Genomic DNA, 25,886 nt, shown 5'->3' with positions numbered 1-25,886 from the left:
GATTCATTAGTGGTGGGGCTATAGTAAGAGGTAATGAAATGGAACATAGGGCAGGTTTTACAGTGAGAACAGTTGTCACAGGGGTAGGAAACTTGGCTGGAACTAACGGTTTGGGCCCGTCATATGTTTTGACAAGGATGTTATGATGGTTTGGAGGACAATGGAGGATGACAGTAGGTTGTGTGGGTAGTATATTAGTGAGAAACTGTCCGATTTCTGGGTTATACTGTATCAAGCCACCTGGCAAAGCTTCGCTGTGTTGAGTAATGCATCATCTTGGCGGACAATAAAAGGTTGGTATAAGAAGAGTCCATCTTGATTTACACCATAGCCCCCTAGATTTGACTGTAGGTCTGGCCTTTAAATTTGAAATAGTTATGAGTAAGGATGGAGTTGGATAGGGTCATGACAAACAATGTTTTATGGAGACATTCAGATGGGCATAGGGGGAGGTAGTGATCTATTGCTGAGGGGACGACTTGAGATGTTCCAGAAACTACTTAGCATGGTAGGTTGAATGTGCTGCTCTACAAAGGCTCTGATGCATTCAGTACAGGCTATGAAGTCTGCTACAATGGGATAGCAGAAATTTATGTTTCTATATACATTGGGGAAGCAGGAAGAAGGCACTAGTGGGTCAGGAAGGGTAAGGGGCTCTATGGAGGCACAAGTGAGGCACCTAGCTTCTAGGATTTCCTGTAGCATAGTGTGGATCGATATCTTTCATGTTTTTCCAATTTACTGTCTTTGACCTCCAACTCTCTTTGATGCAATCTTTTCTAACCTAACCACCAATCCTTTCTAAAAAAACGAACTAACAGTTCTATCAGCTACATGTAGTATCTATCAAACACACTTACAAGTTTGTTCCCATTAAGTATGTATTGGCCAGATACTTTGTCCCCTTCTGACTTCAATGTTTTTTCATGTAAATTTTCATCCTGATATACTCTTCCAATCTAAATACACTAGTGTCCAAAATAAAAGCAGTAACCACTACTTCCCCATCCTGCCTCTCCGGGGGGACACCACTTTGACGAACCACTGTCCGTGCAGGTGGAGAGGCTTGCATGTCCGCGTAAAGCTGAGGGCTATGCCAAAGGAAGAGGACCTACTGCCAGAAAGACCTCAGTTGATCAATCAGACTAAGAGTGTCCCACAACATCCCATCTTCCCTATTCACTCCTAGTCCTACCCCACTCCCTGACCCACCCAAGGTGTGATGCAATCCGTGCCAAAGGGTCCATGGCACATGGGAAGATGTGTCACAAATGGAGCCTCAGCGATACCGGGCAACGTCCCTGAGTAAGTAGGCTTACACCGTGCAGGGTATTCGTGGTGTGGACCTTGTAGGTCCCCAAATCTTGTGGGACCAATATGGATTACAGAAAACAAAGAAAAACAAACTCAGGGGCAAACTGAGACCTCACATATACAAACATCGGGGTCAGTACTGATGGAAGGCATTCCAACTACTGAATCAGGGTCTAGACCAAAGCCAGAATTGAGAACTGTAACTGAGAAGCTACACCAGATTAATATCAAAGGCTTGTCTGGGGCCTAGAGGAGGAAACTACTCAGGAAATAGAGGGAAAAGGAAGGGAATGAATGGCTTCCTAAAGACAAGTGGAGGGAATTAAAGGGACTTGAACCTAAGACCCCCAGGAAGAAACTGTTTCAGGTTGAAGGGCATACGCAAACCCCCACAACATCAAAGACAGGTAGGCATCACAGACTCCCTTCTCCCTGAAAAAGCAAGTTCAGAAAAAAAAACCAAAGGCAAGAAATAAGGAAACAGACCTATAGTACAGCAGTCTCAGTTTTTTAAGATGGCACTTATCCAGGAAGGCTATCCACTGGCGCCCATCAAGTCGCAAGCAGGAGGAACTGGTACAGATGGTCCTCTTTGAAAAGATTGAGGGGGGGGGGGGGGGGGGGGGGGGGGGAGAGGGGGCGCTGGCCCAGGACCCAACTTCAGGAGGATCTATCTAGATTGTGGTGACCCCATTTTTGTCTTGAGGGGGTGCACACGGTGGAATGGCTCAAAGACAAGGTGCCCATGATATCCCAGTGGGAGGATGTGAAGCTGCTGGTTAAGATGGCAGCAAAGCTTCTTAAGACCGCAAAGATATCAATATGGGTACCAAAGATCCTTAAGGATGTCTCTCCTAAGATTCTGCTTGGGAAAATAGCCCAGAACTCAAAAATCTAGACAAAAGACTGGAGAGTGATCAACCAGAAGGTTGCACCTGAAGGACGAACCCTGGTGGTGGAGGTCAGAGAGAAGCCCTGAAGGTGATGTGGGAGGAGTACCTGAAATTGTTTTTAGGGTTCTTGCATGTCACCATCAGGGTTCTCAGAGACCTTAAAGATGGCAGCAAGACAGAGACTGGAGGTGCTGCAGATTAATCTTCAGCACAGTAAAGGGGGCCTCTGTTACCCTGAGTCACTGCCTGTGGAGGCAGGAAGTGGATGTGGCCTCAGTGGCACTGGAGGTAAGCTGATTTATGCCAGAAATGTAAGAAACTCCAGAACATGCATCGGTAAGAAATGGAATTTCTTTCATGCCAATGATGAATTTCTGCTCTGGGGACTTAGTGGTCTTTAGAAGGCAGCAGTGTGAGGAAGGTATCAAGAGCGAAATTGTTTTGGCCTCAGCATACCTTCCTTACAAAGACAGCTCTCCTCCTCCCTTGGAGGTGAGGAGACTGGTAGAGATTTGCCATCGGCAAGGTGACCAACTGCTGATAGGATGAGGCGGCAATGCCCACAACCTAGTGTGGGGCAGCAAGAACACCAACAGTAGAGGTGAGCATTTTCTTGAATTTCTTTTAACTAACAACTTAGAGGTCCTGAATAGGTGCAATGACCCTACATTCACGAATAGCAGAAGAGAAGAAGTAATTGACATAATCTTTGGTTCCATGATGACGGGCAGCTATGTCAAACAATGGCATGTGGTGATGGAGCCATCTTCATTGGACCACATGCACATTAAATTCAAGGTTGAAATGGGAAACAGACAGACCATGACCTATAGGGATCCCAGGAAAACAGACTGGGAGACATATAGGAGGGATCTTGATTTAGGCTTATCGGAAATTAAAGCCTCGATACGGAATCCAGAAGAACTTGAGGAAGTAGCAGAGGCTTTTACTTCTGCCATAGTGACCTCATATCAGGACAACTGCACAATCATCAAGAAGTGCACAAAGAGGAGTGTGCCTTGGTGGAATATCGTTATTTGGAAATGCAAAGAAAAAATGTACGGGGACTGTTTAATATTGTGAGACGTAAAGGACAATGGGCTAAATATCGTGAGGCCCTTGTCAATTATAATCTTGCAATCAGACAAGCAAAGATGGAATCCTGGAAGGCATTCTGCGAGGAAGAGGAGAGCATGGCTGCACAAGCCAGACTTCACAAGATTCTCACTACAGTACCAACCAATCCAGGAGGCACATTGAGGAAGGAGGGTGGGGAACATACAAAAACAGCACATGAGACGCTGGAACTGCTCCTCATAACTCACTTTCCTCAATATGTTCTGCCAGACTACACAGACCAGAATGTGATCCCCGAGAGACAATGGTTCTCAGGCACTCTAAGAGAGAACCGGGAATCAGCCGAGGAGTATGTGAACTTTAATCAAATCTAATAGGTGGTGGGAACATTCCAACCGTTCAAGTCACCTGGCCCAGATGGAATTTTTCCAGCTCTCCTGCATCAGGCAGGAGAGTAGTTCATGCAGGCTATTCAGGGTTAGCAATCATTCTCAATGCATGGAGGGCAGTGAAGGTTGTCTTCAATCCAAAGCCAGGGAGAATTTATCATATCAAGGCCAAGGATACGAGACCAATCAGTCTGTCCTCCTCCATTCTCAAAACAGTGGTAAAACTGGTTAATGTATTTGTTGGGGAGAGGAGGCTAAGTAGAGCCCCTCTGCATTTACACCAACACGCATATCAACCAGTAAAAATCATGTGAGACAGCTCTCCACCAACTCATTGGGAATGTGGAGAAAGCACTTCACTTCCAAGAAATAGCCCTCTGCATGTTCCTGGATATCGAAGGGGCCTTCAGTAACACAACCTTCAATTTCATGGTAAGGGCAGCAGAGGTGCATAACCTGGGGACCACTATATGCAGGTGTACCAGGGCCATGCTTAGTGGAAAGAAGGTAGAGGCTACCATAATGAATGAAAATATGGTGATTAACACCACTAGAGGTTGTCCACAAAGAGTTTTGTCCCCTCTGTTGTGGTGTCTAGTGGTGAACGAACTCATTGAGGAACTAAATTCCAGACAATCCTTCTGCCAAGGTTACGCAGATGACCTTATCAAAGTAATACTTGGCAAATTTACTTACACAGTTAGAAATATGGCACAAGGAGGATTGGACATTGTGCAAAATTGGTGCATGAAACAGGATCTGAGGGTTAATCCTAAGATAACTGTTGTGGGGCCATTTACAAAGAGATATGTTCAACACTCAAGTTGGAATCTATAGCTCTTCAATGAAACTATGCTTGTGAAGGGGATAGTGTAATATCTAGGGGTAACTTCAGATGAGAAGCTATTGTGGACCCCTCACAGTAAGAGTATCTACTTCAATGCAAAAATTACTCTAGTGAGTACCAGAAGGGCTTGTGGCAAAAACTGGGGCCTAAGCCCTTGGGGTATGCACTGGATATACACCACAGAGATTAGACCAAGGATTTCCTACAGGTTTGTAGTGTGGTGGAAGAAGGTAGAACAGTGGGTTGCAGCTAAGGAGCTTGCTAAGGTGCAGAGATTGCCCTGCTTAGCCATAACAGTTGGAATTAGCAGCACACCAACTGCTGGAATGGAAGCCACACTGGACATGCCTCCACTACACCTTTGGGTCAAGGTGGAGGCAGCAGCTGGGGCACACAGACTCAAAACTGGCAAAAAATGGGTTTCATTAGGATGGCTGGGAAAATGCCTGCTGACTATATAATAACCCCCAACTGCTACGACAAGTCTTACAATATAATAACTGGAAGCAGGGAGCAATGGGAAAAAATAGCTCGACACCGTATGAGGGACATCATTTAGTTCAACGATGGGTCGAAAATAGACCAAGGCATTGGGGGCAAGGGTGTACAGGGCTCAGCAAAGACTGGAGGGCATCATCTCTCTAGGAAAACTGGTCTTTGTATTCCAAGCTGCAATTACTGCTATCATGGCATGTGTGGAGGAGAATATGCGTAGGTGCTACAAGGACCGTAGCATCTACATCTATTCAGACAGCCAGGTAGCTCTGAAATCATTGGCAGCTGCTGCGAAAAGATCTAGAATGTTGCAGAATGCCACAGGGCTCTGGTGGAAATAGGGGGAAGCAATAGGGTAAACGTAATGTGGATCCCTGGCCACTCATGGATCGTGGCAATGAGCAAGGTGGCAGATTGACTAGAATGGAGGCATCAATTCCATTTATTGGACCAGAACCTTTCCTGACAATCACCACGTGTATGATCAAATTAGAACTACAGAACTGGCTTAGCAAACAGCATGTAGGATATTGGTCCAAAGTCCATAAACAAAAACATGGTAAGGTAATGATGCTCAAGCCATGTTTTAAAAGAAGCTCTGTAATCCTGCGATTGAACAGAAAGAGATCAAACTCGTGACTGGACTGATGACCAGCAATGGGAATTTCAAAAAACACCTTCGCACAAAGGGTCTAATGGAAGAGGGCCCCAAATGTAGGATCTGTGAAGAAGGTGAAGAAACTGCATAACACCCAATCTTCAAATGCATGGCAGTGGAGAGTAAAATATACTGAACATTCAGGTCATCAGAATCTGAAGAAATTGTGTCTAACAAAAAACTGGTAGAGGGACTCCTTGCACTATTTAAGGGCATTTGTTGGCTTTACTAGATATGCAGGGAGCAATACCACACAATAAAATTAGTGTCGCTGCGGGCAGTGGCGGGTCAGACCTAAGCTGTTTTAGCTTCCCTGTTAAAATCAAATCAAATCAATTCTCATCCTGTGTCTAATTCACAATATAATCATGCAAACTGTCAACAGATGTCTGTACAATAGTGTTCTGCAGGGAAGATGGCATTCCGGTCTATGGACAACCATGCCATTGCTGACGTCAGTGCACCTGTCCGTCGGGGTAGTGTTTGTTGGCTAGTTTGACATCTACAATCGCTGTATACACAGTCACAGATGGTGCAGCATGGCACAGAGAAGACGCCTACCAGACACACTGCGGTGGAGGGCTACAGGAAGAATGGAAGCAGGGCAGTTGGAAACTGATGTCACCTGATAGCTTATTGCAAATAATTCTCTTATTTCTTGGATGTGGCAACAGTTTGTAGAGACCTAAACTGAATCCCAAAGACCAGAGCAGAGCCAACCATTTGTGACATCAGAAATGGAAGGCCAGTAATTGGCTTTTAGGGGGCATGGTGGTACAGACTTAGCACAGCATGGCAACTGGCATTTGACCTTTTAGCATCCACAGGACGTGTTGTTTCGAGGTAAAGGGTGTACAGAAGGCGTCGGCAGAGTGGCCTTTATTGTCAGAGACCTGCTGCTGTGTATCTCTGACATGTCTTCACAGAAGGAATGCCTGGAGTGGACTCATCAACATGCCACCTGAACAGTCGAACAGTGGGCCAACGTTCTTTTCAAAGAGAAGTCCTGATTTGGTACGGAGATTGATTCAGGATGGATTCAAATCTGGAGGGGATATGGTATATAATTTCAGGAAGCAGGCGAAGGAGGATCCCTAATCATGCGGACAGGAATTGACCACACGAATACCTCTTCTGGAAATCGTACAGGAGAATAAGCAAAGTTTAATTGCTGTCAGGTATTGTGATGAGATATTGGGACCTTGTGTGCGGTTTTTGACGGACTATAACGCTTGACCTCGTACAACACATTTGGCTGATGTTTTCTTGGATACGGAAGATAATGCACACATGGCATAGCCAGCTCGCTCTCTTATTTGAATCTTATAGAGCACGTCTGGGTTGCACTAAGGCAATGGGTTGTGTCAGCATCCATCAACCACTCTCCAAGAGATGCGAGCAACTCTGCAGAAGAATGGGAATTATTGCCTCAACATGAGATTGGTGACATCAGTCACACAGTATGCCCCATTGTTGTCAGGCCTGTATTGCTGCCACAGGTGTAACAAATCGTACTGAGTACATTAAACAGTTGTCTGCATGTGTGTGCAAATCAGTTATGTTGAAAAAAAATGAACTTTTTGTCTTCCATTATGCATCTTGCAGTTGTTTACGTTCTGTATTTTGTACAATGTTTCCACTTTACTACCACCAGGTTACATTGTTTTGTGGGAAAATAAAAGAAACCTTGAAAAATTTCCATTTTCTGCTTTAATTTTGGACACTAGTGTATATACTACCATGTTGTAACCACAATAAATACTCTACATCCTCAACAAAAATGTAAGATTGCTGTATTCATACAAGACTTCAACAAGTACAATCAAAGCAATATCAATATATAAGTACTGACGATGAATTTCAAATATTCAGAAAACAAGTTCCATCTCGGATTACCACAAATAAGACTGGAAAAAGGAGTTTTGTCCAAGAGCCACAGATTATCAATAAAAGGCTGGTGTATTGTGTAGAATGTAGTGGAACTCAGATAATGACATTCAGAACAAAATACGGATTGTAAGAAGTACACCATGAGTAGGTGTGAAACGAATATGAGTAGGCAGCTGATCCATTATTAGGAAAACACAATAAGGCAAAAGACTCAACGTTCAGAAAAAAGGAAACAAGAAGTATGTATGACAGGTAATAGAAAGATTGAAGAATGCTCATAGAAAAAAAAATTAATATCTGCAGAGATTGTAGGAATATTTCATGTGAAACAGATGAATGAGAAACAAAGTTGCAAGAGTGACAGATTGCAACGGCGGGAAATATTTGGTCAAAAGTGAAATAATTCTAACATAAATATGGAAAGAATAGATTACTACTCACCCCAAGTGGAGGCATTGAGTCACAGACAGGACTACTAAAATATTAAAACTTAACAGACAACAACCTCCTTCTGCAATAGAACACACACACACACACACACACACACACACACACACACACACACACACACACACTCTGCCACCATCTCAGGCCACATGAGCCTGACAGCAACTGCTGCATCTGGCAGAACAGCAATGTGCTTCTTCTTCCTCCTTGCCTTCTTCTTCAATTCCCTAACACTTTCCAGTGTCGGAGTAGCCTCACTCTATCCATTTCTTCCATTCCACTCCATTTTCACCAATCTTTTTTTTACATGATTGTTTTTCCAGGCCTTTTGTCACAGTTTCTTGACTCTGTCCTCCCTTGCACATGCATTTCAAATACTTGCTTAGCTTTTATTTCCTCTCCTGTTCTCTTAACGTGCTCACACCATCTCAACTGAGCTTCTCAACCACCACATGCATTGGTTTATTTTGCCCAGTCTCTTCTCATATTCTTTCATTTCTAACTCAATCTATTCTTATCTTTCCTACTACTTTCATCATAAACTTCATATCTATGACAGTAATCACACTTACACATTTCTCTTGTAATACCAACCTCTCTTTCACTGTAATCGCTGTATAACTGCACTGTAAATTATTATACTTCTCTCTTACTTCCCTAGTATTGTGTTATTCATCTGATAGTACCTCGAGACTGCTTTCTTAATTCTATTTAATACCTCTTGTTCTATTCTTCCATCATTATTTAGTACGGTGCCAAGATATTCCTAACTGTCATTTTGCCAAGAGGCTTTCATTACAGAGTATATTGAGTTGTTCTTCCTACCTGTTCTGTTTTGAAACCCACATTGCTTGTATTGGTGTTCACTAACATTCTCTTCCCCTTCATATCATTTCGCACCGGTGTGTCAGCCACCAACACTGTATCATCTGCACAGAGCAACGTTTGCAGATATGTTAGACACCGTCTCCACATTCCATGGTTTGTTGTATGGGTTCCCTCTTGCTTGTTTTTACTACTTCTTCTAGAAAGATATTAAAGAATAAGGGTGTGAGGCTACCACCTTGCTTGATCCTTTTCTCCATGGGGAATTCTCTTGGCCTTTCACCACCTATATGAACCATTCCTTCTGGTTTTTCATAAGCACTCTCCATGGCATTCATAAATTTCATTCGTATCCCCTTTTCCCACACATACTGCCTTGGCACAGTCAAATGCAGCTTTAAGATCGAGAAACGATAGATAAAGATCACAGTTCTTGGCTATGCTTTTGTCCACAATTGTTCTTATAGTGTATATGTGGTCCTGGGTCTGTTCCCTTGTATAAAAGCAGTGTGCTCCTCTCCAATATCCTCTTCCACAACCCATCTCAGTCGCCTTTCTAATATACCAGTATATGCTATATAGACAACTGATGACGTATAGATAGCTCTGTAATTACCACTGCCATAACACTTCCCCTTCTTATGCAACAGTATGACAAAGTTCTTCTTACATTCCTCAGGGATACTAATCTCCTCCCACACTCTCTGGATCTGCTTAATGGGCTTCTTTACCACACCTACTTCACCATTCTTGATTAGTTCCAGAGCTATCCCATTAAGGCCTGTGGTCTTCCTTATTCTAACTTAGTTAACCGCTACTCCTGTTCCTCTATCTCTCCTTCAATTTCTGGGTCTTTTGAAATTCCATACTGTCTTAAGATAATTTCTTCTTCTTGTACTCATTCAGTTTTTTTTTGGACTTTTCTTCCTAGTGTCTTCTCCACACTTCAAGTACTGCTGCTTTCTCTGGCACTAACTTACCCTCATCCTTAATTGTCCTTGTTTGCTTCCCGTATTTCCCTTTTAAAGCTGTTTTGGTTTTCCAGAGCTCCTTATGCTGTTCTCTCTTGCCTTGCCCTGAGCCATGTTCTCCAAGATTAAATTAGATTAGATTAGTTTTTCGTTCCATAGATCCGTGCTGAGGAGATCCTCGTGGATGTGGAACATGTCTTTTTCTTTTTTTTTTTTTTTTTTTTAGCTGAAATAACAATACTAATAGTATGAATATATACAATACATCATTTGTTTCTATTAAAAAATTCGTCAATGGAGTAGGAGGAGCTGGCCACTAGTAAGTCTTTCAGGCTCCTTTTAAACTGATCTTTATTTGTAATTAAATTTTTTATGTTTACTGGCAAATTATTGAAGATGAGGGTTCCTGAGTAGTGGACCCCTTTTTGAACTAAAGTAAGTGCTTTTAAGTCCCTGTGCAGATCATTTTTGTTCCTGGTATTGTATGTATGAACTGAGCTGTTTGTTGGAAAAAGAGATATATTATTTAGGACAAAGTTCATTAAGGAGTAAATATACTGAGAGGCAATAGTTAGTATACCCAGTTCTTTGAAGAGGTTTCTACATGACATCCGTGAATTTACTCCACAAATAATACGTATTACACGCTTTTGGACTCTGAAAACTTTTGTTTGACTTTGCAAGCTTTTTCATTTTTATGTCACCTATGTCTGCTAACACTCGAATTGCAAATACAGATTTGTTAAGGCGTTTCTGCAGTTCTGTGGTGTGCTCTTCCCAACTGAATTTATTATCAAGTTGTAATCCCAGGAATTTAAGACTGTTAACCTCTTCTATCTGCCCTTCTTCGTACTTTATGCATGTGCTGGGTGGAAACCTCTTAGAGGTTCTGAATTGCATATAGAGTGTCTTTTCGAAGTTTAATGTCAGTGAGTTGGCTTTAAACCATTTATTAATATCCATGAAAATATCATTAGCAGATCTTTCTAGAACTACACTCAACATACTATTTATTGCAATACTTGTGTCATCTGCAAACAAAACGAACTCTGCTTCTGGCAGTGTAACTGATAGAGATCATTAATGTACAGAAGAAAAAGCAATGGACCTAAGATGGATCCTTGTGGGACACCACATGTAATTTCTTCCCATTCTGATGATGACTGATGACTTAATTCACTAGTCCCTTGCACTAACACCCTTTGTTTCCTGTTAGTGAGGTACGACTTGAACCATTTTGCAGCACTGCCCGTGCTCCTGTGTTTTCCTTTTAGGTTCCTTCACTACTTCTTTCATTTCATTTCTTCTTTCCCTATACTCTGCCCTTTCTTCTTCCATATAAGATGCTACACGTATCTTCTCCAGGTTTCCTTCTTATCCTTTCACACCTGTTTCACTTCCACATTCCACCAAATTTTCTTCCTTGTATTTGCTGTACTACTTCCACCTTTCAGCTTTCCCTTCTTTGCCTAGTACTGGTTTTCTACCTGAGCATCTCATCATTTGCTGTGCTAGTTAGCACATAAACTCTCACTACAGTAGTGGTTGTTGGCGTCATGTTTATCTTGGCTATGATAATGCATTCATTATGCTGTCATTGCAGTTTATCTGCATTCGTATTTTCTTATTCATTGTTAGACCAACTCATACATTACCCCAATTTGACTCTGTATTTAAAGTGCTATACTCACCTGACCAGAAGTCCTATTCATCCTGTCACTGAACTTCATTAATCCCCACTACATCTAACTTCATTATGTCCATTCCCCTTTTATAAGGGATAGTAAAATGAGATCGAGACAGATGGAAAATGTACGTAAACTGTTTGTTATTGCAAAAATAATCACCATAACTGTTAATAAGTTTATCCTGCTGTGTGACATATTTCATGAAAAAAAAATCTTTTCCGTTGCCTATGGGATCATAATGTTATCCAGGCATGCATCTCTTCATCCACACAAATTGACCACAATGAACGTCTTTTTCGGGGCTCCAAAAATATGAAAATCGCAGGGGAGAGATTGGGACTGTATGGAAGATGTGTAGGGGCTTCCCAGTGAAACATCTGCAGTGTAGTGAAACAACAGGCATGCCAGCTCCAAGAAAGTTGTAAAGATCTTTTTAGTTGACTGTAAGGGCCGGCTGCTCAATGACTTTCAGCTGAAAGACATTGTGAATAACAATAAAAAGAAATCAACACTCAATAGCCACTCAAATTGTCATAAAAATTATAACAATTAAAAAAGTCAAGAATGACTAGGTGTTTCCAAATGCTGCATAGTTGTATTCTCAAGGTTTCCATACTACAGGATTAATTTTTGGATGATATGGTCCCGTGTACTACTAAACAGACGTTAGTTAATTTTTAGGCTTTTTATTCCCGTTCACGTTATTTCTTTTTCCTTGGTTTTGTCTAGGACTGGCTCATTCAGCGGTCACGCTTTGTACAATTTTGATAAACATCTTTTGGGTGTACTCATCTTCATTAATACAAGACACCAGTGTGGTTTGACTCTTAATCTGCATAAGTTCCCAAAAGTTGGGATTAGGTAATTCTATACATACATTATGAAGATATAATTACTGTCAGTATTTGTCTTTTTGTTGTTGTTGAATGTCAACATTATCTACAATTCTGTATTTCTACCATTTCACACAGTGATTTGTATTCTTTGGAGATAAACCTGGATACATGTGTATTCAAAAGTGAAACCAATAGTTGCGAATAAAGCACCTTCATATAGCTATGCAGCTTTTGAAAACACCTCATCATTGTTGGCTTTTCAAGTGTTATAATTTTATGATAATTTGATTGGTTACTTACTGTCATTACTGCATCCACAGTGGTATTCAAACAATCATTCTTTACGCACTCCATAAGTGAATGGAACAGGAAGAAACCCTAATAACTGGTACAGTGGGATGTACCCTCTGCCGTGCACCTCACGGTGGTTTTCTGAGTATAGATGTAGATGTTGAGTGTTTTGTATTGTTATTCAGTTTCTGAAACACAATGACGCAATTCATGTACAGCGATACATGGACACTTTGCAAAAATTGAAGCACACCATCCAGATCAAACGCTCACGAATGCTGACAGACGGTATCACTAGGTTGCAGGATACTGCCCATCCGCACATTGCTGGGGTTGTTTCATATACAATGCACAAGTTGCATTGCGAAGCTCTCACACAGTCCTGATCTCTGATCTCTCATCATGAAGTTTCCACTGATCTGTTTTGGATGAAGGGATGCATGCCTGGGTAAAATCATGGCTCCACAGGCAACTGCAAATATTTTTCCATGAAGGCACCGACCACCTTGTCTCACAGTGGGATAAATTTATTTACAGTTAGGGAGATTACTTTTGAGATAATAAACAGTTTATGTACCTTTTCCTATCTGTCTCATTTTCATTTGACTGCCCATTATAAATTTTCTACTCCACCTGCCTGATTAAGCGAGCTAACATTCCACACACTAACCAGTAGAATGCCTGTTTACTTTCTCCTGATGACATCATCCTGAGTAGTCTCCCACTTGGAGATCAGAATGGTGGACCATTTTACCTCGAGAACATTTTACCCAAGCAGTTGGCATCAACCATACAGCAGAGCTCTCAGGAAAAATAATGGATTTAGTTATCCCTCGCCTTCAGCCACTGGCAGTAACAACGAAGCAAGCTTACGTTGGCTCATGTTACACGGCCATATCAGACAGTCATTCATATTGTTACCACTGCAGTTATTGTAAAGCCTGCTGCCCCTCTTCAGGAACAATGTTTGTCTGGCCTCTCCACAGATAACACTCTGTTGTTGTTGTTGCATCTAAAGTACGGTTATCTGTTTTGTTGTGGCACACAAACCACCTCACCTCAACTAATACCAAGTTTCATGAAGTGGGCCATACTCCCTTCACTGTCTGTCTACTTTTCATCTTTTGATGCTCTCGTATCACAAACAATATTTTTTCTTAATTTGTCACTTTTCCCATTTAGCTAATTTGGATGTTCATCAGTTGTACAAGTCAAAATGCATTTCCATCAATTCCTAAAGTTCAATTACATTCTTTTTACACTGAAAAAACACTTACTCATTTATAATTGGAATGGCAAATTCCTGCTCTTCAATGAGTTCATTCACAGAGACCTACTGATCATCACAAGATAAATATTCACTAATGAAAAACTTTCTTCAATTCTCATTTAACACCCAATAAACAACCCAATTATTACACTGACAACCAGCTCAGTTTTCACAAGGATGAAATCCCAATCTGAATACTTCCTCACTAATAGAATCATTAAAATTATTTGTTATTTGACATTTCTCAATTTGCGCTCATGTTGGAGACTTGGACAACTGCGAGTGGGCTGCTAACATAGGCAGAATGTTCTTCTGCCCACTGCACATTATTTGCATCCATCACACTATGGAAACACTGCAAGTGAGGTTTGTTGTCTCTCACTGGTAATAATGGAGAGCTTGAGTGGGACATTGTAAGCTCTGACTGAAGTGCAAATACTAAGTGTCGGCTACCAAATCATTTTTATAAGATTATTAATTAATTAAGAAATGCAACAAAAACTTCTGAATGAAGACTGCTGAATTTATGCTTGAACCTACGTTCTCCTTAACATCAATCTTATTAACTATTCCATTATGCTTAATCAGGAAATGTAGCATTTTGCAAACCACTTAGTATCTGTTCAGTGTGTGATATCTTTTATATAACCCTGGAGGTTTCAAATATCATTCCTCACATGAAGCACAGTTAATAAGAACAAGAAGGTTGAAGTTTAATATTCCATTGATGTGAAGGTAATCAGAGACAGAGCACAAGCTTTAGTTGAGAAAGGATGGGGAAGGAAATTGGCCATGTCCTTCTCAGAGGAACCACCACGACATCTGCTGTTGGAAACCACAAAAAAATCTAAATTTGGCGGCCAAGTGGGGATCTGAACTGATGCCCTCCTGATTACAATTCCACATAGTGTACAAGAAAATAATTTACTAACCAAAATTTGATCCAGTACCCAGCATCGAGTCCACTGTTGTATGTTTTAAAAAAGCAACATCACCAGCTTCAAGAAGGCACTGGAAGGCACCCTCGGAGTCAGCATATGGATCAGCACTTGTGCAACGTTGCCCAGGAACTGTACTAGCACAAAGCTGACATAGCTGATCAGAGTTATCACCTGGAAAACAAAACAAAAACAGTGATGATTTAAGCAACACTGTGATATCAGCACAATTACATGGTACCTTATCCAACTCTTACTTACTTTGTAAACTTAACATTTTCAGATGACACTTACAGTATTATTTAAACAAAAGGGCATGCATATGAAGAGAGGGGCTTAAACAGAACTTAATGCTCATGACAGAAAAACTATATGCTACATGGAGCTCAAACTTAGATCTTTGTTTTTTGTCGATAAAATGCCATTGACAGCTATCGAAGAATGTCTCAGCAACTGGTGACAAACTAGCTACATATTGATACCTGTTTTCAAATCCCCAGTACAAAATAGAGGAACATCTCTGGGAGAAGGCACACTTCTTTCTGGAGAGTGGTCAACAATGCAGTGATCCATGCTGTAAATATTGCTTATATGGCTGTGGTTGACTGTGCATGTAAACTCCAAATAAGTCAACAACTGTAGCTTTGGACATAATATGAGATTGTTAAATGGAAAACAGTTGTCAGTTAGCAGAATGCAAAACTGGTAATCATTCTGAGAAAATTGTAAATGGAATTACACTTAAAGGAGTCACATATACTGTATACGAGAACAAGGAGTACAAGCTACAAGAGATATTATAAATAAAGAAGATAAAAGGTATCAGATAATGAAAAATTACATGTGAGTCAGCAGTGCACTACATAAAAGAAATGTCAATTAGACAGAAGCTGTTCAAAAATCAAATACAATTCAGGAAGGTAGGAAAGTTATAAACAGGCATATTTAAGCAAACAAATTAAGTATAAAACATGGAAAGACATGAGTAAATGGCACAAAAAATAAGTAACCAAAATTTTTAAACAGTAAGAAAAACGAATCTGCAGCTTTTGGTAAGATGCAAACTATGTCTCTTATTAATTTCCAATCTGTTCTATTCTGCCATCACTCTTTGGCTTAGATTCACTAGCATATTTCTGATCCATTCTTCCTGCAAAATGGTTCTGCTAATTTTCCAAGCATAACACCTTAATTTGTCAAACATCATTTTAAATAATTTTTTTCCCCTTTTTCCGTTTATGTTCAGGTTCTATGTGAGATTTTCAAGTACTGAGAAAAGCTGGGTGGAATACAAACAATGCAATGAGTTATGACAGCATTTGCTATATACTGGAGGCAGTGAGCAACAGATAGGGACACAAAAAAGAATTACTTCAGCATACAAAACGCATTCTTCTTCCAAATGTGTGCTATTGGTGTTATTTGGTAAGGAGTTGTGTTGGGTGGAGGAGGTGAGTTGAACAAGGAAAAGGCATGGGAAAGGTAGAGGAAAAGGCTATGAGAAGGAAGGACGGAACGGGAAATAGCTAAGAATACTGCATCAGAGAATTTTCTCCTGTGCAAACAGGGAGTTCTACAAAGGTGATATAGGGAGTGGGTATGCAGTAAGAATAGGTCATGAAAAGACTGGTGGGAAAGGAAACCACTGAGAGTAGTGTTGAAAAAGTCCACAGATCCAAAGAATTATGAGTCAATGTAAATAGATGAGGCAAGAGTGAATACTACTACCTTTCATTTTATGCTGAGACAAGGAACATCTGCCCAAAGTCTTTATAATCCATTCCAAAGTAATATTTAGCTATTCATTCAACTAGTCCAATCTTATGCCACTAAAGCTTCCAACACTTTGACACATGAATCATATCCAAATGACAGATCCAGATGAAAAACATGTCCCATCATATCTTATCCCATCAATGGCAAGGCCATCTGTGAAAGCAGCTATGTCGTACACCAACTCCACTGTCACCCGTAATCTGCCTTTTATGTGGACTTTACCATTATCCAGCAGGCCACCTGCACACCACCAAATTGAGGTCACAGCAAAGGCTAATCACTCAGTGACAAGAGCACGCCACGAATACAAAACAGTTTACTTTAACATCTACTAAGCACTTTACTATAGCTGCTCAAACTACGTTAACCTTTCTCCAGTAGTGAATTCCTAACCACTGGCCATTCATTTTCTTTGCCACTTCCACTCTATTGCTTCTCCCTTGCTACATTTTTCCCATATCACCTAATATAGCTCATCATGTCTCCCAACACTTGGAATGGGAGTGACGGTGTAAAGTACACTTACGTGTGACTGGGTAGAGAATGCACTACAGGGAGAGCTGTAACATATATTTCCTTGGTGGCAGTTAAAAGGAAGAGAAATAAGTAATTTAACATAAAATACACAGTGCATAGTTATGAATTAGCCTAGGGACAGACATGTTACAAACCTGCTGGTACAATGTGCTTAGTAATTCAACACACATCATAATACATTTAATCTTTTCAGAATATTCAATCACTGTTGTTTTGGATTTCTATGCCATCGCCAATTTTATTCCTTCAATGTATCACACCCTAGTGGCTGTACAGCACCATCACTATTTAAAGGTTCATTGACCATAAAATACCACTGTGACTTCCACATAAAAAGTAGAAGTGAATATTCAATTGAACCTGCAGGTTTGACATGTAGATCATGAAATACTTAAATGATATGACACGATGAGTAATTGGACACACTGCCTTCGAACGGTGTGAGAGCAGTTTCCCCAGTAAATCCCTCCATAAAATAGGAATTCTTTAACAAATTCAATATTGTAACATCAAAAGGTTATCTACAATGACTGGCAGACACGCGATATTTAAGACTGAAAGTATTATTATTTCACAAAAGTACATAACATTACCTCTTACTACATTAACAGTGCTAACAGAATTAAGTCACAAGAGGGGTAAGTCTCAGCTTCCTTAAAATATCATTTGTTTCTTTAAGAAAAACAAATGTGGTTTCTAAACAGAGATTGGTTCTCCCTTACATATACATAGTCCCTGAATTTTCTTTAAGGCTTGTTAATTAATCATTACACACTATTCATAATATAATAGTTTTTAACAAGGAGAAAGTTCTTCATATAAAAAAGTTTTTAATAAGATATAATTTACACCCTGGCAACAGTATACAAGCATGAAGCTTCATCCTAGTACTTCACCAGCATCAGCAGTACCTAATAATAGCGACAAGCTAAACAGACAAAATATTGTATCAGCATGACATTCACAACCAGCTGCATCTTTAGTTACTGTCTGGTATTTTCGGTTCTCTTTATATCTAGTCACATCGAAGGCTGGAAAACTGTTTCTTGCGCCTGATGTGTACATTGCCCAGCAGAGCAGATCAATAAGGCAGGTTGATACTGTTACCACCACAACACATCTGTTATGCAGGGTAGCACATGTGGCAGCGGCTGAAAAAATACATTTCTACCCAATACTCCACTCCTATTGGGGCTAGGTTATAAACCCATAGTGCTGATACTCATGAAGCTTGCTGTTTGTGTGCCAAATTTGGTTGAAATCGAGCCAGTGTTTTAGGAGGAGATTCCAGACATGCCCAAATATATGCTGCTTCATACAGAGTGTTGCAACTAACTCTAGCACCACATATTTCTGAAATGAAACAAAATGTGAAAAATGCAACGGGCCAGGATGCATCTACACCAGGGGCTTACACAACAGGCACAAATACACAACCCATAAATGTAAACAAATATCACTTTCAACACAAAGTTACTTTTTTTAAAAAAATTGCACATCTATATTTTTCTATCGAAATGAAAATTGGAGGTACAATAAGTGACGGCTGACTTGTTTTCTCTGTTCTAAACCTCACACCTTCTGAAATATGTAGACTTTAAAGCATGGCAATGGCACCACATTTTTACTGTAATTCACTGAGCAAGTTAAGGCAACCTGCACTATGGCATCACGGCAGAAACTGTGGCATTATCACCAATTGTATCTCTAGTTTTCATTTCAATGGAAAGAACGTACACATGTCAGATAAAAAAGTGCTAAAAGTAATGTTTGTTTGTTTATTTGTAGGGAAAGCACTTTCCTCCCCATTGTGTGAGCCCCTACATGGCTGCATTCCTGATCAATTACATTTTTCACAATCTGTTTCATTTCAGAAATACATGAGGTGGCAAAGATAGGTGGGACCTCCTGCATGCGTGTAACCTTTTCCCCACTGCTTCACTCACATAGGCATTTGACATATATATTGCCACACATCTCCTCCTCCCCCTCTCATTGACCATGTATTCCTCTCCCTCACTTTGTCTATATCCTTTTCCACCTCTTTCAGACCATATCCTCATTATCTTCCTTTTCCACCTGCCTAGTCCGCTCTACACTTTCCACTTGCCTCCTGCATCTCCCCATCTATCCATATATATCCCCGTCCATCTCCTTCAGCCCCCTTTTCTTAACTATCTCCTCCTCCTCATCTCTAAATATTCATCCCATCCTGAGTCCTCTCTCTATCCATCTCCTCCTCCTCCCCCTCTAACTGTCTCCTCCTCCTCTGTCTGTCCATCTCTTCTTTATCCATATCAACCTTCCTCTCAGCTGTGCCCATCTGCGCTTGTAGCCCTAGCCAAACAGGTTGATAAAGCCAGCCAATACTACACCCACACCACCTCTGTTGTGCAGGGCAGCCTACACATCAGCTGTCTGAAAACTGTTTCCCAGTCCCTGACAAATAGGCTGCCTTGCAAACTTTTTTTAAAAAATTGCACATCTATATTTTTCTATCGAAATGAAAATTGGAGGTACAATAAGTGACGGCTGACTTGTTTTCTCTGTTCTAAACCTCACACCTTCTGAAATATGTAGACTTTAAAGCATGGCAATGGCACCACATTTTTACTGTAATTCACTGAGCAAGTTAAGGCAACCCGCACTATGGCATCACGGCAGAAACTGTGGCATTATCACCAATTGTATCTCTAGTTTTCATTTCAATGGAAAGAACGTACACATGTCAGATAAAAAAGTGTTAAAAGTAATGTTTGTTGGTTTATTTGTAGGGAAAGCACTTTCCTCCCCATTGTGTGAGCCCCTGACATGGCTGCATTCCTGATCAATTGCATTTTTCACAATCTGTTTCATTTCAGAAATACATGAGGTGGCAAAGATAGGTGGGACCTCCTGCATGCGTGTAACCTTTTCCCCACTGCTTCACTCACATAGGCATTTGACATATATATTGCCACACATCCCCTCCTCCCCCTCTCACTGACCATGTATTCCTCTCCCTCACTTTGTCTACATCCTTTTCCACCTCTTTCAGACCATATCCTCATTATCTTCCTTTTCCACCTGCCTAGTCTGCTCTACACTTTCCACTTGCCTCCTGCATATCCCCATCTATCCATATATATCCCCGTCCATCTCCTTCAGCCCCCTTTTCTTAACTATCTCCTCCTCCTCATCTCTAAATATTCATCCCATCCTGAGTCCTCTCTCTATCCATCTCCTCCTCCTCCCCCTCTAACTGTCTCCTCCTCCTCTGTCTGTCCATCTCTTCTTTATCCATATCAACCTTCCTCTCAGCTGTGCCCATCTGCACTTGTAGCCCTTGCCAAACAGGTTGATAAAGCCGGCCAATACTACACCCACACCACCTCTGTTGTGCAGGGCAGCCTACACATCAGCTGTCTGAAAACTGTTTCCCAGTCCCTGACAAATAGGCTGCCTTGCAAACCAGGTTAATGAAATAGGCCGATACTACTACAACCCAACATGCCTGTTGTGCAGCACAGCCTACACATCAGGGTCTGGAAAACGGTGAAGTTTTCTTTTTGTGTGGTTAATTTGGTTGATAGCGAGAGCCCGGAAAAATATACGTGCCACTTCACATATATACACTATACTTTTCCCTGCAGCTTCACTCACATCTGTGTTTTGATATGTATACTGCAGACATCTCCTCCGCCTCCTCCTCCTCCTCTCTCTCTGTGTTCACCTCTTCCTCCCTCCCATCTCTCTGCCCTCCTCATCCTTCTAATTCACCTCCTTCCCATTCCTTATCTCCTTCTCCTCCTCCTCCTCCCCTACTCTTTTTCCATATCCTCCACCCCTCTCTACGTCGTCATCATTCTCCCCCCCCCCTCCTTCTGTCCATATCCTCTTCCCCTCACTCTGTCAATATTCTCCTGCCCCTCTTCCTTTTCCACCTGTCCACTACCCTTCTACACATTGCACCCACCTCCTGCATCTCACCCTATTCAATGTATATCCTTTCCCCTCCTCCCTCTGTCTGTCACCACTTCGCCTAACTCACTCTCCTTCTCCTGCATCCCCTATCTCCGAACATCTCTCCCCCTCCCATTTCTCAGTCCAGCTCATTCTCTTCCTCTCTCACAATCCATCTCCTGTCTCTCCCTTTCTCTGCTCAGCTGGGCCCATCTGCAGATGTCCCTGCAAAGAGTTCGATACAGCAGACTGTTACTACTCCCATACAACATACGTCGTGCAGGGCAGCCTAAACACTGGGGTCTGGAAAACGATTTCTTGCCCCTCATGTGCAGACCACACTGTAAAGCATGGTGGTAAAACAGACCGATAATCTTCCTACTCAATCCACTTGTCATGCAGGGCAGCCTATATGTCAGGGGCTGAAAAAAGTTTGCCTTTATCTCCACTCCTATGGGAGCTAGGAGGTTATAAATCCCACAGTGCAGTTACTCGGTACTCATGCTGTTCTGTGCAAAACGTGTTTGAAATTGATCCAAAGACTTGGGAGGAGATCCCGGACATACACACATACACACTCTTGCTTTATATATTAGCCTCTGTAATGGTTCACTTTCTCTGAATGTTGTGATTTTAGTCTTTGCTGGCAGATATTCAGAATAAACTGCTCTGCTTGTTTCATTAGTTTGTACAACCTCCAATGAAAATCATCTGGTATAGTGTATGTCGTTGTGTAATGCCTCATGTTATCTCTGCCTGTGCAGTGTTGTATCCTCCTTACTCATCACGAACCTTTCATTTAACTGGTAGCTCTCTATTTGGATCTATTACAAGCAAAATTCTTCATTTCTACACAATCAGACTCCTGCATTATTTATAGATGTTTTATAAATGTGAGTTGCAGTCTTCCTTGGTCTATCTTTCCTTATAACATTCAAGTAATCTGTCACATAACGTTCTGATTAATATTCTGTTGCATGTACTTTGTGCAGCCCTTAAAAAAATTTACGGTAAACGCTTGGTTAGGTATATCTGAAATCACTTAACATCGTTTTCGTAAACTGCTGTCTAGTAGTCAATAAAAGCATTGTAAATGAGCATGATATATTCTCTGCAATACCTATTAGTTGTACTATGTTGAACAGTCAGTGGAATGTCTCTATATATGTAAGCCATTTTCAATGTCTTTTTAAATTGTTTGCACTATCACAAATACATGCCACTGAATTATGTTGGCGTATATTTTGCAGGTCCTGTAATTTATAGTTTCCATTCTTTATATTTTTTTCAATACTGGACATAAAAAAGCTACATTCTGTTCCGCAGGTGGATATTTGCAAGTCCAACAACAGCTTAAGAAGCTCACCCATCAAATTTTAAAATTCAATTGCGCACATTTCAGCAATTGAGTTTATTTTCAAATGTTGAGAAAATTATCATTTGATCTACATAAATATTTATGTATAGTTGCACTCCCCAGTCCTACGTAGTCTCCACTTTTGAAGAGTCCAGAGATCTGTAAAATACTGTGGCCACTCCTGTAGAATTGTGTCAATGGTGAGCTTATCTTTCCTATTTAGAGCAAATGCCTTAGTATGTGGTACATTCTTTCTTGCCTGCCATGAGCACCTCAACTCTGTCTTTTGCTATGGCCTTATTTTCCTAACTTATCTAGAGAGAAAATATTTTATCCGTGGTGTTCTTTAATGTGTTCTAATTCAGCTTCTCTAGCTTGCTTAACTGGATTTGGTTGCAATAGCTCATAAAGTAACAAAGACTATTATATTATCACAGAGGAAAAATGATGAAATTCCTCAAAAGACAGTCAAATGATGTGAAGTAAGTATTTCTACTACCAAGTGCTCCACTCTCAATTTCTTTCATAAAAAAACTTGCAAATCACATATAGAACAATGACACAGATGAGATTTAAAATGTAACTCTCTGAAAGAGAATGACTTCCATATTAACTTACCAATCGGATTATATTTATCTATCAAAGAATTCACAGCACAACTTGGGCCAAAAAAGTTTATGGCTGATTTCACATGATTATTGCAATCTATCACTTCCATTCCACCTTCTCTCATAAGCTGAAAATAAAACAATCACTGTTATGTAACAGAAAACTGAAGAATTGCAATACAAACAGAGCTACTCACATGTAAACATGGTTACAGTTACGTAATGTAATGTAAAATACAGTGATTATGTCTCTTGCAGTATGGTACAATAAACTTCACAGTAAACTCTGTTCGATGATAATGAAGCAACAGGAGAAAAGAATATGTAATACACTGAGAAAAATGTCAAATCAAGATGCAGAGCATGCATCAAAGAAATATCAGGAAGGAACAGCTGAGGTTAAAACAGCCAACAACTGGAAAAGATGAGGATCTGAAAGGAAAGACAATCAACACGTAGGAATAACTTGATAGAAAATAAATATAAAATAGTACAAGTTTGTAGGTATCCATGGGCAGTGTCACTTTGATTCAATAATGTTGGATATTTGGCCACGTCATTACAAAACACTCAAGCAACTAATTGCTGACGTTTCTACCAACTTTGCAGCAGTCCTTTACAGAGTACTTAACTATAGTAAATGCAGTTAACCACCCTAAAAGGGCAACTGCATAGTAGGTTGAAATGTCAGCAATTAGTTGTTTAGTGTTTTATAATGATGTGGCCTAATACCCAAAATAATTTTATACAATCGTAAAACACAGTCCTGAATAACAAATTATTTAGGGACAGAGGAGATGACTCACTGAAAGCCAGAAGTTCTGCATCATCTACAGATACACAACAGAGCCTCACTTTGCTAGCATTCAGAGTGAAATTCCTTTCTCAAGCTGTAGGAGAAACACCACACACACACACACACACACATACACACACACTCTCTCTCTCTCTCTCTCTCTCTCTCTCTCTCTCTCACTCTCACTCACTCACTCACTCACTCTTAACGGCTGGGGGATGCGGGGACAGCAAGTAACCCTAGGTTTAGGCTAGGGAAGTTTTGTGATCGAAGGATGTGCTTTATGGATGGCTCCCATCTACGCAGCTCAGAAAAGCTCTGGTGGTGGGGAGGATCCAGATGGCATGGGTTGTGAAGTAGCCACTGAAATCTCGCATGTTGTGCCACTGGGTGGTGCAACTTGCCTTTGGCAACAGTTTGACAGTGGCCATTCATTCTGGTCGATAGCCGGTTGGTTGTCATATCAATGTTAAACACTGTGCAGTGGTGGCAGCAGAGCTGGTATAATAACATGGCTGCTTTCACAAGTGGTCCAGCCTCTGATAGGGTAGGATAAGGCTGTGATGGGACTGAGGCAGGAGGTCCTTAGTGGGTGGATAGAGCAGGTCTCGGATCTGGATCTTCCACAAGGGTATGATTCCTGTGCCACTGTGGTGCGGGAGTGGGGGTGGGAGTAGCATAGGCATGGAGTAGAGTTAGAGTGTTGTGGAGGTTGGGTGGGTGGTGAAACACCACTCTGGGTGGAGATGAAAGTATCTTGGGTAGGATGTCCCTCATTTCAGAGCATGCAGATCAGGTGTGTGTGTGTGTGTGTGTGTGTGTGTGTGTGTGTGTGTGTGTGTGTGGCACAGATCGGTTTGTTTATTAGGTCTGCAGGGGGAGGCCTTTAGCATACAGGGTGAGGGAGTTCTCATCATTGCAGATGCATATGCTATGGGTGGCCAGGCTGTATGGGAGTGATTTTTTAGTGTGGAAGGGGTAGCAGCTGTCGAAGGGCAGGTACTGCTGGTGATTGGTGGGTTTGATGTGGACTGAGGTGTGGATTAGGTCATCTGAGAGGAGGAGATAGGTAGGCATCTAGGAGGGTAACATGATGGGTGGAGGAGGACCAGGTGAACTGGATGGGAGAGAAGGTGTTTAGGCTGTGGAGGAATGAGAATAAGGTGTCCTGGTCCTGAGTCCAGATTATAGAGATATCACCAATAAACCTGAACCAGATCCCAAACCTACCATTTCATTCCTCGTACATCTAACCAACTACATTCTAATGCATAGCTATTTCAGTTTTGAAGGTAAGGTATATAAACAAATAGGTAGCAGAGCCATGGGCACCCATCCTGCAGCCTCTTCAGGGGCCACCAAGAGGAAACTTTCCTAGCTTCCCAAAACCCAAAACCTTGACCTGGTTATGTTTATAGACGGCATCTTTATAATCTACACCCAAGGTCAGGACACCTTATCCTCATTCCTCCATAATCTCAACACCTTCTCTCCCACCCACTTCACCTGATCCTCCTCCAACCATCATGCCACCTTTCTAGATGCCAATTTCCTCCTCTCAAATGGTTTCATCCACACCTCAGTCCGCAAAAAACCTACAAATAACCAGCAGTTCCTGCACTTTGACAGCTGTCACCCCTTCCACACCAAAATCGAACTCCCATACAGCCTGGCCACCTGTGGCAGACGCAGCTGCAGCGAAGAGAACTCCCTTGCCCTCTATGCTGAAGGCCTCACAAACTCCTTCACAGATAGACAATACCCCAGATCTAATACACAAACAGATCTCCTGTGCCATATCCCCACACACACCTGATTCTCACATCCAACCCAAGAATCAGCCACAAAGAAGTGTCCCCCTTGTCACCCAATACAACCTGGGACTGAAACAACTGAACAATGTCCTTCGCCAGGATTTTGATTATCTATCATCATGCCTTGAAATGAGGGTCATCCGACCCAAGATGCCTCCATCTCCCCCCCCCCCCCCCCCCCCCCAGAGTAGTGTTCCACCACCCACCCAACCTCCACAATCTTCTAC

The 25,886-nt window shown here is 41.3% G+C and overlaps 1 protein-coding gene across 1 annotated transcript in view; it reads right to left on the bottom strand.

Annotated features, from left to right (window-relative positions):
• Nucleotides 1–25,886, bottom strand: part of LOC126356226 (melanotransferrin) — a 125,274-nt gene that overhangs the window by 64,280 nt on the left and 35,108 nt on the right. Inside the window, exons 5-6 of the mRNA XM_050007044.1 lie at nucleotides 23,060–23,177; nucleotides 14,824–15,003 (exon numbers count right to left, since the gene is read on the bottom strand). Of these exons, the coding sequence (XP_049863001.1) occupies nucleotides 14,824–15,003; nucleotides 23,060–23,177 (298 nt within the window). The remainder of the gene's footprint in view (nucleotides 1–14,823; nucleotides 15,004–23,059; nucleotides 23,178–25,886) is intronic.

Source organism: Schistocerca gregaria, chromosome 3 (assembly GCF_023897955.1).
Source record: "Schistocerca gregaria isolate iqSchGreg1 chromosome 3, iqSchGreg1.2, whole genome shotgun sequence".
NCBI lineage: Eukaryota > Metazoa > Arthropoda > Insecta > Orthoptera > Acrididae > Schistocerca > Schistocerca gregaria.
Note: the sequence above shows the minus strand (reverse complement) of the source record. Positions and strands in the feature narration are given on the sequence as shown.